Source organism: Anabas testudineus, chromosome 5 (assembly GCF_900324465.2).
Source record: "Anabas testudineus chromosome 5, fAnaTes1.2, whole genome shotgun sequence".
Taxonomy (NCBI): Eukaryota; Metazoa; Chordata; class Actinopteri; order Anabantiformes; family Anabantidae; genus Anabas; species Anabas testudineus.
In genome coordinates this window covers 12,763,663-12,779,006 of record NC_046614.1, presented here as the reverse complement: position 1 = coordinate 12,779,006, position 15,344 = coordinate 12,763,663, and the positions used below count along the sequence as shown (strand labels likewise).

General features: G+C 40.2%; 1 protein-coding gene across 1 annotated transcript in view; it reads right to left on the bottom strand.

The window, feature by feature from the left end:
* Nucleotides 1–15,344, bottom strand: part of grm2a (glutamate receptor, metabotropic 2a) — a 28,290-nt gene that overhangs the window by 11,232 nt on the left and 1,714 nt on the right. Inside the window, exon 2 of the mRNA XM_026346856.1 lies at nucleotides 6,733–7,473. Within this exon, the coding sequence (XP_026202641.1) occupies nucleotides 6,733–7,260 (528 nt within the window). The 5' untranslated portion in view covers nucleotides 7,261–7,473. The remainder of the gene's footprint in view (nucleotides 1–6,732; nucleotides 7,474–15,344) is intronic.

Below are 15,344 nucleotides of genomic sequence, written 5' to 3'. Positions count from 1 at the left end.
AAGAGCAATAAATCACCATCTACTGGTGCCATACAGTGAATACTCAATCATCTGGTCGAATAATTTTTGAAAAAGTATTTTATTTCTTTATCTGTACAGTAGATCAATATGTAATTGATTATTTAATAGAGGGAATATTTCACCTTTGATATATATGCATTATATCTGTCTTGGCATAGCTGTATTAATGTTATAATTTTCTCTACACAGGTAAAAAAAAATCTAAATAAAAGCAATGTTACACAACCATGCTGCAGAAATTTGGCTAATGCTTGTGGTAGTGAATGCAGGCTTTTATGGGAGCTTTATGCTAGTTAGTAATTCACTTACATGTGGCTTATGAGCATTTTAAAGCACAGTGCCAGACATGTCGCAGGGACAGGAAACAGACACAGTCTATTGCTAATCCATTGCAGTTATCTAGATGTTGATGCCTGACACCTACACATTATGAGTACAGGGAGGGCAGATGTAGAGATCCCAATAAATGGGCAAGAAAGCAGTCGTGTTTTTCTATTCCCCCACTTAAGATGATTTACAACTAATTATTTTTAGTGAAGTGATGCACCTTCACCCAGCGAGCCCACTGCCAACTGCCTATAACAGCATGAGCATTCTCAGTCAAGAAGCTTAACTGTGCTGGAATCAAAGGAGCACAGGAGTCCTGGAGCATAAGAGGACAAGAGGAGCAGACAAGGAGAGCGTGAGGAATAATTCTCATTAGAATTGCTGAGCCAAAAGAGGTCAAAACATGCAATGCATTAAGGGCTTCTATGGCAAGTTTATATCCTGCAGACAATTTTTGTTCAGCAATTTGTGCTTGAAGGGTGTTGTTTGCAGCTGCAGGTTGTAAGACAACTCCTGGGCAAATCGTTCATTATAACAGCACAGTATCGTGCTGTCTCTGTGTTGTACAATGAATTAACATCATTTTTCATGTGTAATAGGAAAGAACAAACTACTACATTAGCTTTGTATCGTGTATTCATCCTGTTCAAAAGCAACCTGTAACATCTATTAATGCACTTGGAAGTTGAGTCATGGCAACTGGACTTCCTTCTATTCATGCAGTAAGGTAAAGTTTGGTATCAGTTACACAGTACAGATTTTGGTCATAACTTTTTTTGTATGGTTTTTCTATGTTTTGAATGTTTACAGTACCAAGAAGAAAGTCTGCCATTCTCTTTTTTCTAATTTATACTACTGTTACAGATTCTCAAAATATCCACAAGTAACTTGAATAGTAACAGTTGCTTACATGTAAATCAGACCTGATTGTATAAGACTACAATTAAGGTATATTGAATAATTATATTAGTTATATCATATTAATTAATTGAATAATTCATTATTCATAATCAATTTCTCAATGGCCTGGGATTCTGGGTACACTATAGTTGACATAATCTCACACGGTATCATCCTGCATCGGGCAGCACTTTATTTAATGATAAACATTATGAAGTGGCCTGGAACGTGGCGGATTACAGTGGAAGTGGTTTCTTTTCAAGCAATGAGAGTACAGTATATGACATAGCTGCACTTGACACAGAGACACACAGTAATGGGATTGTTCTTTTCTGCCGTTGTATACTGTTTCCATACAAATACTCCCTAAGGCACCAGACACCGCTGCAAGGTATCTGAGACAGCCCCTGTGAAATGTCAAAATACTCTGTTTGATACAGCATGAAACATTTTTATACATTATAAAATCTTCACCCATTATTATATCTCATTTATATTTCTATTTAGCTAAGTATTCTATAATTGGGGGGAGAGTACATGTACAGTGTACTGTCACGGATTATTTTGATATGAGAGAAGCATTGAAGAGAAAGAAATAAGAACAAAGAAATGTGAGAACAGACCTGGTTGGGCCAATAGTCAAATAGCGGAGTTAGAGATATACAGGAGCACAGAAATAAGACACTGGGAGAGTGTCCTGGTCCAGGAGATATCAGGCCTTGTAGAGATGTCATGATTTTTTCTACATGAAAAACCCATCTGCTCTTCCCAGAAGACTGTCTCAGTGTGCTTCTACAGCAATAACACTGTATTCCCAGAGCAGCAGTCCTTAGCTCCACTCATTATCACACATATACAGCCCACTGCCACACTCCGAAACACACATTCAAACACATACATGAGGAGCAGACGTGCATGCGCATACAGCACATACATAGCATCTAATTAGAGTGCACTGGATCATTTTTTGTGTTTATTTCCTTATGATTTTGTTGCCTGGCAACAGCTTTAGCAGAGTGGAAATATGAAATGTTCGATACCTAGAGGAGGGATGTTTTTTGATCAAGTTGTGCTCCCTCATCCTGATGGATATGAGGAACCGTCTTTAAGCAGCGGTAGTCTTTCAAAGTCCTTAGAGTCCACCATTCGCACACCAGGTTAAGCTATGGCTGCTGCTCCATTCATTTACAATATCAGTAACTCAGCTTTGATGTGTTCTCATTCCCATTCACGTTCATTATTATCGCATTGCAATCTGTTTTGTTCTGTCATAGCTACATCCTAGGCCTGCTCATGCAGATGTAGCAGAAAACCAATTAAACATGCACATACATCACAAATCAAATTGGGGTTCAGATGACTCCTAGCATGGATTCTGTCATGTGCGTTGAAATTCCTTGTATAACTCATGTATTCTCCAGACATTTCTATCTGCAGATGAAGAATATTCTATAAATAGTGGTGTTTGGGGGTGGTAAAAATGAGAGCGTCTTAAGTTCTGTGAAAGCTCATACATTTACCTTATTATTCTGCTCACAGTTTAGTCTGCAAAATGTCAAACAGCGCGTTCATATCAGGATCTATATCTTTAAATTCCAGCATGCATCCTTGTGAGCGTGTCTTCTCCTGTCTCGCTAATCAGTAAAAATGATCACATCTCAGGCAGCGCGCTAAAATATTTCAATTAATATACAAAGCAGCAATAAGACCTATCATCCAAATACTGTGGAACAAATGAGTCAGGCTTCTGCCATTTTTGTGTATCTCTGAAAGATCAGAGTAGGTTATTCTTCATTGTTTGTAGATTGGTTCCAGAAATTTCCTCTATCTCTGTTTCATGCCTGAGAATAGTTCTTCAGTGAACTTTGAGTATTTGACATTCTGGAGGTGTTGTTCTTCTAATGCGCCCTGGTGACTATGATGTTTTGCCTGGGGATTCTCTAATACCAGTGACTCATATTTAGCAGCACAGACTGCTGTCGGGGTAACAAAAGCCCCTTCCATATATTGTTTTAATCAAAAGCCAGCCCAGAAGCTAGATGTTCCTGGAGTGTAATTGTCGAATATAATACAATTCTGATTAACCCCCATCTTTAGGACACTACAAAGTAATAATAATATTTTTTTTAGTTCACAGTAACACTACTAAAACTCATATCTTGTCGCTACTCCAGTTCTTCACACATGAATAGGTCATTGCTCACCTTGCACTGATAACCTGCTGTTTAGATTACGTGCAGGGAAGATGGTCAAGACTAAATGTTTGACTTATGTAAATATTTTTACAAATAGCTCCCTTCAAACTGTCCAGATGGCTTTGCAGACTTCCCTCCGACTCTTTAAGAGGGGCTTTGACTGGCAAATTGTTTGATGCCATATGACGCCATGTGACTCACTCCATCTCTTTCTCTCCTTGATCATATCTGCCCGTCACTGTCTCACTGTTACTGTGAAATGTGATCTCCCGTTCGATACCTCCAAATCCTATGTGTGCATGCACACCTCTGCCAAACCATCAGACAGCCTGGCTGCAACCACAGATGGGAAAGAGAGGGCCTAGCCTGCAAGAGCGTCATAGAACTTCGCCTCCACACTTAACTCAGTCTGTGCCAATGTAACGCCAGCATGGCTAGGCCTGCAGCCAGATACGCCCCCATATCTGTGATTGTCGCACCACAACACCAGCAGCACAGCAACGCACTCCTTCATTGTGACAGATTTAGACAGTACTCAGCGTTCTCACCACCTGTCAGTTCACCATGTTCCACCATGTCACCATGGCGATTGAGGTCTTTAAACTAATTTTGTTGGTTTTCCTGTAAGCGCCTTGCTGTTAGGGTGAAATACACACATCTGACTTAACTGCCTGCCGTTCACACAGAAGAGCGGCCATGGTTTACTTTCACACATTCACGCTGATTGACGATGCACAAGCCAGGCAGCCACAAAGGACAGGAACATTATCTAGACAATCTGCAGAGCCACAAGCAGCAGAGAAATGCCACATATTAACATGCCCCAAATGCATCTCTTCGTGTAATAACACTGTCCCTGGAAATAATAAGACAGCGGCGTGTGTAAACAAAGTTCACGTCTCACGCAGCATATCTTTAAAACATCAGGGTAATTATATAAGTTGCAAGGAAAGCCAGTGTTATGTTTTTAGATGAGATAATTATGTGATCGTGTCATTTTAAAAAGATGACTAGTTGTCTGCTGCTACACCTCACAAGTGAACTGCATTACAAAACAGAGGGTTATTCATGGTGGGAAAGGGAATTGTGTCCTGTGGTGTCCTATTGGTGAGGAAGATTCACTGAGAAGCTAGGGCAGACCTCAGACCTCAGGCTTGTAATAGTACACCCATAAATTACCACAAGACAAGAGCACTCTCTGAGGAGCCCCAGATGCAGGGTTTCACTAAAATTACAGCTCGTTTATCAAATCTGTTATTTCCAAACTGTCCTTTTCACCAGGAATCCCTTTTTATAGGTGTTCCGAATCCAACTCTTACATCATTTTCCAGGAGCTTTCTACTTGTGTAATGTATCACTGTACTGTACTGCATGGTTGGCATTGTGTTTTGTCAGCAGGGAGCCCAATATACACTGCCCGTCCAAAAAAACTTGATTTAATAGGCAAATAGTTAAGATCCTACCACTGGATAATTACTTCATGGATGATTTTCAGCTGGCAATAAGTTATTTAACCCTAACTGATGCAGAGAGTTTAATTATTGGCTGGGCTAAAACTGGGTTAAGAACTGTCCAATGGAAGAAGGTCATGTGGTCGGATGAGTCCAGATTTACCTTATTCCAGAGTGATGGCAGCATCAGGGTAAGAAGAGAGGAGGGTGAAGTTATGCACCCATCACTCCTAGTGCCTACTGTACAAGCCTGTGGGGGCAGTGCTATGATCTGGGGCTGCTGCAGTTGGTCAGGTCTAGGCTCAGCAACATTATGTGTCCAAAGAATGAGGTCAGCTGACTACCTGAATATACTGAATGACCAGGTTATTCCATCAATTGAGTTTTTCTTCCCTGATGTCACAGACATATTCCAAGATGACAATGCCAGGATTCATCTGGCTCATCTGGCCACCACAGAGTCCAGACCATCATCAATACGATGAGATCTTGGTGAAAAATTAATGCAATTCTGTTGGGAATAAATGTTGTGACATTTCAGAAGCTTATCGAAATGATGCCACATTGAATGTGTGCTGTAATCAATGCATCTTTTATATTTCGGAAGGGCAGTGTATTTGTATTGGATCTACAAACAAAGATGTTTTTAAATACCAGTATGATCAGAGAACATTCCTTTAATTGCTGCATTTACTGACTTTAATTATTAAATTAGATATACCGATGTATGTTCAGCACACTTCTTTAAATTCCTCTTTAATGTGTATAGGGTTTTCACATGGCCACATGAGAAATCATTTGCATGACAGTAGACAATGAAGCAGCTATTTACTTCAGCCAATTAATTTATTACATCTCAGCACTGACACATCTAGTGCTGGCCACTGTTGTCCACAAATCATGAGTAAAAAGCATGGACGCATGCCACAGCAGACTGCTACCAGCAGGGGTTTCTACAGTACCTATGGTTTATTAATGATGTGAAGCCAATTATTTCCGGATGGGCACAAGGGTGTTCCTTTCTTCAGACAAGCAGATATGTGGAACATAAGGCTGTGTGTCTCAAGTGAGGTGAACCATACTCTTGAACTGTACTCAGCCGAGACAGCAGACACAGTTCTCTGGCTGAGCGAGCGGGGATGATGATGAGTCTCTCTTAGTGCTTTAAGGCATGTATATTTGTGAATATTTACAAATCTCAGTTCACGTGATACACTATCTCCTCTTACAATGACATGAAATTACACTGATGTGGCAGCCACATTACTGCTGTCGATTTGGAGACCAAATTAGCAGAGCTTTCATCACATCATCAGCTGGAGTGAGCTGAAAAGGGGCTCTGCTGCTGAAAGTAATCATGCCTTCACCAGTCATCCTGTCAGCCTGTCCAGAGCACAACATCTGTAGCATGTCTGCCTCTGACAGGACCACTGCTGAAGTGTGAATTACCAGGAAAGAGATTTTCTAAATTAGATCAAGCAAGCACCGGAGCATTCAGGTAAACAGATCTTCCTTGTGGAACCGATACTCATTAAGTCCCTGCGTTAACATCTTGTAAGGGGTAATTGCACATGGTACTTAAGTCTAAATGGACAGTTAGAGTATATAAACATCCATCACACTCATTCTCATCCTTTCTCCTCTCTCTGTCTTTTTCTTACAACAGCAGTAATTACAGTACACCTTGTAATTGCAATGGGAGACAATAAACTCACTTCATGGCATTAATTAATGATCTTCAATCAAAACGTTGACTTTCAGCAGCAAGCTGAAACTTCATTATTGTATTACAGATGACAAGCACATCCAATCACTTGTGTCTTTTCTCTAGTTCCTACCTGAATGGAGACATCACTGTAGGAGCCTCCTATGACCCCAGAAATAGCCAACGGGACATCATCGTGGATGGCATAGGAGCCATCTGGGCACGTGTACTCACTGTCATCCACTTTGGTGAGGGAGGCCCTAACAAACTCCAGAGACTGCTCTAGAGCGTAGGTGTCCTTAGAGCAAGTATCCAATATATGCGCTCCCAGCCTGATCCCAGGCAAGATGCGGTCATCCTTGTTGATTTCATCTAGTGCCAACAGCATGGCCTCCAGTCTCTGGATCCCTCTCTGAGCATTGATCTTCCCACAGTCCTCTGCTGCCTCACCCTTCTGGTGCACGGGGAACAGGCCACCAATCATCAAATCTCCGTCCAGTGTGATCTCCCTTTTGGAGTCAGTGTTATAACCTACCACAGGCAAACCCTGGGGAGCCTGGGCAAAGAGAGATACACATAAGCACAGCAGGCTGAGGTGGGACAGCCAGACGGGTCGGGGCACAGGGCGCACCCCCGCCACAGGGGATTTCCCCAATGACATATCCCTGGGCAAAACAAGGTCACCGTCCTGCCTGTGCTTTCTAGTCAGTGTCTTGTCAGCTTTTTATGACGGCGATACTCAAGAGGAGAACAGTGAGGTGCAGCAGCACCAGATCTCAAAGCACCACTGTTTTTATTCTGACAAAGGCCATTTACAGCATCAGCGCCATCCTCTTTGTCCTTCTCTTCTTCAGAGATTTTTGTTGATTACAGCCTGCGGATCAAACAGAAAGAAATTCAGTCACAGCCTTTGAGCCACAGCATACAATGATCCCTTTGTCTCACTCACATCACATCTACCAGGAACGGACTTGTCCTGTGGAAATATTTAACATCTGCACAAGTGAGTCAATATTTGCATTCTTTGATTCTTATTGATGATAGATGTGACAAGCAAGACAGAGTAAAATATAAACATTCATCAGCAAATTGAGTGGACTACTACTATAATACTTCTTAATAATAAGAAGAAAAAGATGAAGTAGGTTTTCTCATGTTTGCAAGATTAACACACAGACAGTAGCTACTTTGCACTATACTTCATTTTGAATGTGTGTGTTACATTTTCAACTCTTCTTTCTCCTCTCCTTTTATTGTCTTTCTGACCTCATGTTACTTCTCTTCTAAGGCAGATGATTGTACAACTCATTTTAAATCACATGTGCACATGCTCCTGTACACCGAAAGGCATTCAGACTTAACAAATCATGTCCCCAAGGTTATATTTGTCAAATATAATTAACCACTCATCTACAGTCATAGATAAACATACTATTTGCACAATAGAAAAATTGACATGCAAATATTTAGAGCACTGAAATCTATTTCAAGCATACAAATGAATTTTATTGCCAACAGATTCAGTTAAAATGATAATAATAATGTGAGCATTTCTCTTGCACCTAAAAATGTGACTCATGCTGAGAAGACAGTTTATTTCAGTGTTGGAAAAACACTTAAACTTCAGTTTTGGAGTCGAGCATTGTCCTTGAAGTATGAAGGCATTTACAGTATATGTTTACATACAGTTAATCTGCAAGGTCAGACATTAGGGTCAGCAGCTTAAATGGATTGCCTGGAGTGTGAAGAAACAAATAATAAACATACGCAGGTTTGTGGTACCAATTTGCTGCAAACACAACTGACAGCAGCCTTTACATTGGGGAGCAGTAAATCTCTTCTGCAGTGCTCACAATATGTAAAAGGAATAGCTTAAAATTGTGTGTAACACTTCCTTTTCACTTCCTTCCAGACCATTAGATGACAGGATTATTCGTTTTCATCTGATTCATATGAAGCTACAGCAGGGACATCCATTAATTAGCTCAGCTTAAACAGCTTGGCATAAAGTCTGGAAGCAGGGTAAAACAGTTAGTCTTATATCCACTGTTGTTGAAGGGTCATCATCATCTGTGCCACGTATGGCCCACATAAAACCCACATAATCATGTAATTTCCACACGTTTTTTTGTTTGTACGGGTCTGCCTGAGCTTTCGAGGTGAACGTAAACAGACCTGTTATATTTGGACAGAAGCAGTTTTGCTTTTTTTCCACACTTAAAGTTTCTGTGTGAATATAATCTAACCAAACTATGTATAGTGGACATGCATGACAGTGATGAATTTCTAGTATAGCTCTTAATGTGAAAAGGAATTAATGTATTTAAAATGTTTGTCTTCATAAAAATTACTTAAAACTCAAAATGTCCCAGGGGCTTTTCTGTATTGTATGATATTTTATATTATAAAGGCCTTTTTCTGAATAAAGTAAATTATAGCATGTAATAAATAAATAATAAATTTTTTAAAAATCTTGTAGTTCAAATTTGTCACATTTCTGACATCAATACAGTGCTGAGCCACATCCTGAATTAATATGACACTTGTGAGCATTTACAGCTGATCCAGCTCATGTATGCAACAGATTAGAGTAGACGCAGGCCTATTGTTTAGTCCTGGCATCAGTCACCACAAATCCCAGAGGCTTAACTAAGCAGAGTGTTTAATGTGGAAGAAGTTTATCACAGGAAATGATTGAGCCACGACGATCTGTCTCTTATCCATTGTCTCTACAAGTCAAGTAGGCTGATAAGCAGTAATTAACTGTAATGATGAGAGATTATAGAAACAGAGTACAGGGATTCTATTAGTCACATGTTTCCATTTGAAAATACTGACTTACCTATTAAAATAGCATAAAGCTCTTAAGAATCAGACTACAGACCCATGCTTTGGGGTTTTTCTCTGTTTGCCTCTTTCTCTTGGCTTTTTCTCTCTCCCTGTTTCCATGGAAACTTGCCAGTAGATGGGGAAGGTGACAAGTGGGCCAGTCTGACCATGCATGGTGCTAGGTCCTGTGGGAGAACTGGGAAGTCTGTACTTTGAACTGACCAAACTGATCAGACTCCAGCCAAGCTTCTTATACATCTAAATAAAGCAATATCTCTGTTTCAGACTGCAACCATGTTGCATGACTATCTTATCTTCTATCTATCAGTATTCTCAGTCGTCCAGGAGTTGTTGATTGCTGCTGTAGAGATGGTTCTAGTACAACCACTGCAGTCTTTTAATAATAAATAAAGATGTTGCATTATATTTGATCTACTGTCAGTGAAAATTAAAATGTCATTTTTCTTGCACACAAAATATGTGTGGATGTCAGAGTTTCCATTTGCTCCCTCTGCAGTTTGTCAACAAGAGAAAAGTCCATTGCAAGTCACTACTACATCTCTCACATACAAAGGCAACCGTAGAGTAACAAAGGAACACATCTGTGTACAACAAGTACATTTTCGTGGTTGCGGTGTGTATTCTGGCTGTGTAGCTCTGCAGAGTGTGAAACACTGCTGTCATAAATGTCCAAATGGTGAAGTAAACTATAAGTCCGGGCTGTAAGCTGACTAACTGTGTTTATTGTGAATAGATTTCTGCAGTAAAAATGTCAGCAGAAACGATGGTAAAGCACTTAAACACAGTCCCAAGGGAGAACGGTGACAAAAGGATTTGTGGCTGACACATAGTCGGTGCTGTTCTCAATCCTGCATTCCTGCAGGAGACCTCCATCTCACTTGTGGATTCTCTGTCTCTCCTGGTCTTTATTCACTACATGCCAATATTCAACCTTTTATTTTAGCACACGCACTCCTTATTCTCCACTTCTCCTCGATATGCTACAGTGTAATAAAGTATATTCCTCAATTTTCATTTATGTTTAAGTTTAGATTTAGATACTTAAAGAATAGTTCAACACAGGCAGTTCTAGGATTTCATTCTTAGAGCTGCTTTGCGCTCACTACTGTATAACATCCCTGTAATTTCATTATATATTAGCATCGAGCTAATAGGCTAGTTTTTAGCCCATCGTGGTTCGCTTTCCTTGTCATTTGACTGGAGTGGGAAACGTGTCATACTGTTGTGCTGTCAACTTCGATTAAACAAGCAACTCTTGTCTCTTATTTGGGAAACTGTTTACCTATCTAGCTGCAAAAAAGAAGAAGAAAGGAAAAGAAAAAAACTTAGAGTATAGTATAGTATATACTTTCAATACATTTCGATATTTTGATAGTTTCATAGATAGATAGTTCATTTTAGGGGGGGTAAAATTACATTTTGGTGAAAGTGCTTGTTTGCTAACTCGGTCGAGTTAGAACAGATATTTTATACTAGTCCTGTGTCAGAACGGCAACTTTATGGTTACATATTATCTGAGCCATTTATCTGTGCTTTGGGAGCTCTTAAGGTACCCCTGTGCCCAGTCCTAAAGGTAAACTAACAGTGTGTCTAATATATATTTTTTAGTGAGGCTAAGAATTAAGAGAGGGTAAGAAGAGAGGTAGGTGAAGTGATGCACCCATCATGCCCAGTGCCTACCGTACAAGGCTGTGGGGGAAGTGATATGATCTGGGGTTGCTGCAGTTGATCAGGTTCAGCAAAGTTATGTGCCCAAAGACAGGGGCATATTCCAAGGTTACAATGCCAGGATTCATCGAGCTCAAATTATGAAAGAGTGGTTCAGGGAGCATGACACATCATTTTCACACATGGATCGGCCACCACAGAGTCCAAACCTTAGCCCCACTGAGAATCTTTGGGTTGTGCTGGAGAAGACTTTGTGCAACGTCCGACTCTCCCATCATAAATAAAGATCTTGGTGAAAAATTAAAGCAACTTTGAATGGGAATAAATGTTGGGACATTGCAGAAGCTCATCAAAACGATGCCACAGTGAATGTGTGCCGTAATCAAAGCTGAAGGCGGTCCAACAAAATATTAGTGTGTGACGGACAGTGTGTAACAAGTAATTAGTTTCAGTGGTGCTGTTAGCTGGATTTTTGAACCTGGTGACAGAGCCACGCCAGCTGTGACTGTTTTACAAATGTTCCCAAACCCACAGAAATTCTTGAGAGCTTACTGTATCCATAAACTATATTACTAAATGAATATGATATATTCCAAGATACTGTAAGTATGTATAAATGACAGATGCTGAGAGCAATATTTACACTTTAGATGTAATATCCCACTCAAGATTCTGTCTACACATTAACTTCAAAGAAAAACCGTGCATGTTATTTTTTCCTCTCTCCTCCTATACAGCCATCCCTGTTTCCCTCTTCACCAGATGGCCTTTTTAATTCAAGAGCGTAAAGCCTGCCAGCCCCTTACACACTTCAAACCAGACTGTGTGAAGGAATGGGAGGAGTGGACGAGGGGGCTGAAAAAATACAAGAAAAGATAGCAGATGTGAGAGGGCAGAAAAAAAGAAAGAGGATGGCAACGTGGGCAGCAGTGAAAAAGGGGGATACGGGTGGGGTTTGAGAAAGATGCTATCCAAGCTGATTTTCTTCATGACAATCATTTGCCCCAGGAGTGGAGTGCAGCATTAATATGGTAATATCCCCCCAGGCAATAGCAAGTGTTGAAGAGTGGAGGTCATCTACTGTATATGCAGCCCTGAGCCTGCATGAGCAGGTTGGAGATCCCCAGTGGAATGACTTGGAGGAAGCAAAGGTAATGGGAGTCAGGCTTCCCTAAAATCAGATTTCCAGCTGACAAAGAGAATAGTCCTGCGTGGGGGGAGACTAAAGATGGCCTGCTAATGGGAAAGAAGGCTCAGGAGTGCTTACACACACACACACACACACACACACACACACACACACACACACACACACACACACACACACACACACACACACACACACACACACACCTTACTTGGCCCAAACAATGCATTGAGCTCAAATCCTGAAAGCACTTACGACAAATTAAACTCTTATAGTTTCTAATTGGATATTTGATTGCATCTGTTGAGGAAATTAAAAGGATAAGCCTGGTAACATTTCTTATTGTGAGCAAGTAAAAAAAAAAAGCAAAACCTGTGCACGCCTCCACTAGTTGCATAAAAGCTACATCGAAACACACGAGAGTCCTCACACATGACTCACAAGACACAAATGTATTGGAATTTTTATTATTATTATTTATAGTCTTTCTCGCTAAACCTCATAATTACTCATTCTTACAGTAACAAGCTAGTATCAAAGTATCAAAAACGGGGCTTTTAAATATTTTATAGACAAATACATGCTCTATAGTGGGTGAAGACACTAAGACATTCTTATATATAATTGAATTAACGCTGCGAGGAAGACTGACTGGATCAATGATAACCTCGAAGGTGCATCATAAAACAATGAAATGTCTTCCAGAAACACAACCACTAACCTTTTCTGATAAGGTCATTTGTACAATTAGCAATTAGAGAGTGAGGAGGCGCTTCCAGTTTGAATATCTGCCGCAGAAATTTCGAGACATTTCCTGAGTAGCATCTATTGCAATTACGAGGAAAATCAGTTCGGAGGCTCGCTGCATCACTGCATCTATTTTCTGTCACACAAACGAGCTTATGTGCGGTTTAGACAGTCAGTAAAGGGAAAAAGAACCATTACGTTCAGTTCCTGATTATCATACAATCTAGCCTCAACAGTATATACATCTGTTTTACAACCTGCTCGCTCCATCTTTCAGAGATGACTGTACTGCACTTCTCCACCATCCATCTCCTGTCTCTCTCTCTCTCTCTCTCTCTCTCTCCACCTGTAAAGGAGGGAATCCCTCGCATGAGTTCAACAGTCCTTTGCCTCCCAGGAGCCCAATTCTGCTTCCCTCATCAAACATTCATCCTCTCTCTTTGTCTCTCAGAGATCATTACTGCCGAGCCAATGATTGGCCAGAACACGATGATGGATGCGTGATGCTTTTGTCTCAGATGTTTTTATTGTATCTTTGCATTATTCATCGTTACCTCAAACTGTTAAAAGAAAGTGTCCTGAAACACTAAGATTTTATGGAAATCATTAGCGCTGTGCTTCTTCCTCCTCTTCCTGGACTAATAGCTCATATCAATGAGTATTTTACTTACATTATTAGAAATGAGAGCTCACATTTTGTTTTTCCACACTGTATAACTACATACATAGCATCCTAGAGCGATAAAGACAAAAAAACAAAACGTTTCATTTTGTCTACATTTCAGTTCTTGCATTCAGACTGTTGTGATATATCTAGAAGGAAATACAATCTATGTTCAAATCAATGTCTTTGCTTCATCAAGCCAGCGTGGTAGTGCCATCCAGTACAATTGTCACTGTCCTGTAAAACAAACAAACAACCTGTAACTATCATAATTACAAGTCTGATAGCGAACAGCTAAATCCTGATTGGTACAGAGAAGTGTGCTGTATCAATGTTTTTTTCCAAACTGAGTCCCTGCATCAGTCAAATACTGATCAAACATCGAGATGACATCCTAAACATCATCTCAGGGAGCAGTTTTGTAGCCGTGATCATTTACTGGACATTACGCGGTTGAAGGGACAGTATCAAAGGCTGTGATACTGAACTGTGCTGTGATTTTCTAACAACATAGACAGGAACACTTAACAGTACATTTGAAGCATGAGAAGGAAAGAGAAGTCACCTTAAGATGGTGTGGGCAAAGTCTTTATGAGATAGACATCTTTTGGACAGAGCTAGAAATAGCCACAGATATAAAAGAAAAAAAGAAGAAGAGCTCCTAATCCCCCTTGTATTACTGAATTCATAGCGTATTTAAGCAACAGCTGCAAGTAGAAGAAATCAAAAAGAGTTCATTATTACTCACAATGGAAATGAGTGAGTAGCCAACCTAGGATTCACCTATGACCTCTCAGACAAAGAATGCAAAACAGGAACGAGTCATTTGGAAGTCATGCACATATCATTAACAAACTAGAAGCTTCTTTATGCTTTTGCTTAAGTAAGAATGAATTCTATTGAAGATACAGCACTTTTTCTCTGTTTATGTTACCTCCACATGATTTTTTGACAGCTGCGTCTGACTTTTCAGATTCATTCCATGTGTGTAAATAAATTAGTACATGTATCTTGTACATAAAATATACACCTCTGTGTCTTAACTGGTGCAGATTATATATACAAATCATTATCTAAATACCTACAGTACATTTATAACTGTGCAGACGGACATTACTTCAGTTGTTAGATGTTGATGGGTGTCAGGTGTCCTATATTGACTTTATATGGATAACACTGGCAGGCATCTAAGTGATATACCTCACCTGCACCCGTGTGTGCATGTCCTTACGTGCACGGCCATAATGAAGCTATTAAGCTGTCCTTTTTAATGGGACCAGAATGATTCATCATACAGAAATGTAATTACTGATGCAGCCCCAGTGCATTGTAAGAACGACAATGAAGCAACGATGCAGACGTCTGTAAGTTGAAATCTACAAAGTTCAGTCATGTGCTGTTGAATGAAACCAAAACAAACCACCTCACTTAATTAAAAGGGATTCCTGTCCTCAGGTAACACTGTGAAATGCGTCCCCACCAAGCATCATGTCAAAAGTGACAGGTGAGGCATCCTGTGTAAGCAGGACTGAGCTGTGGCAGTGGAGCATGTTCTTCACTCAGACATGACCTGAATTTACACTCATCTTCAGCTGTGAATACTGGACTCACACATAATTTGACTTTACTGCTGTGTTTTTTTTACGTGCCTCAAAGCTGACAGCCCTGT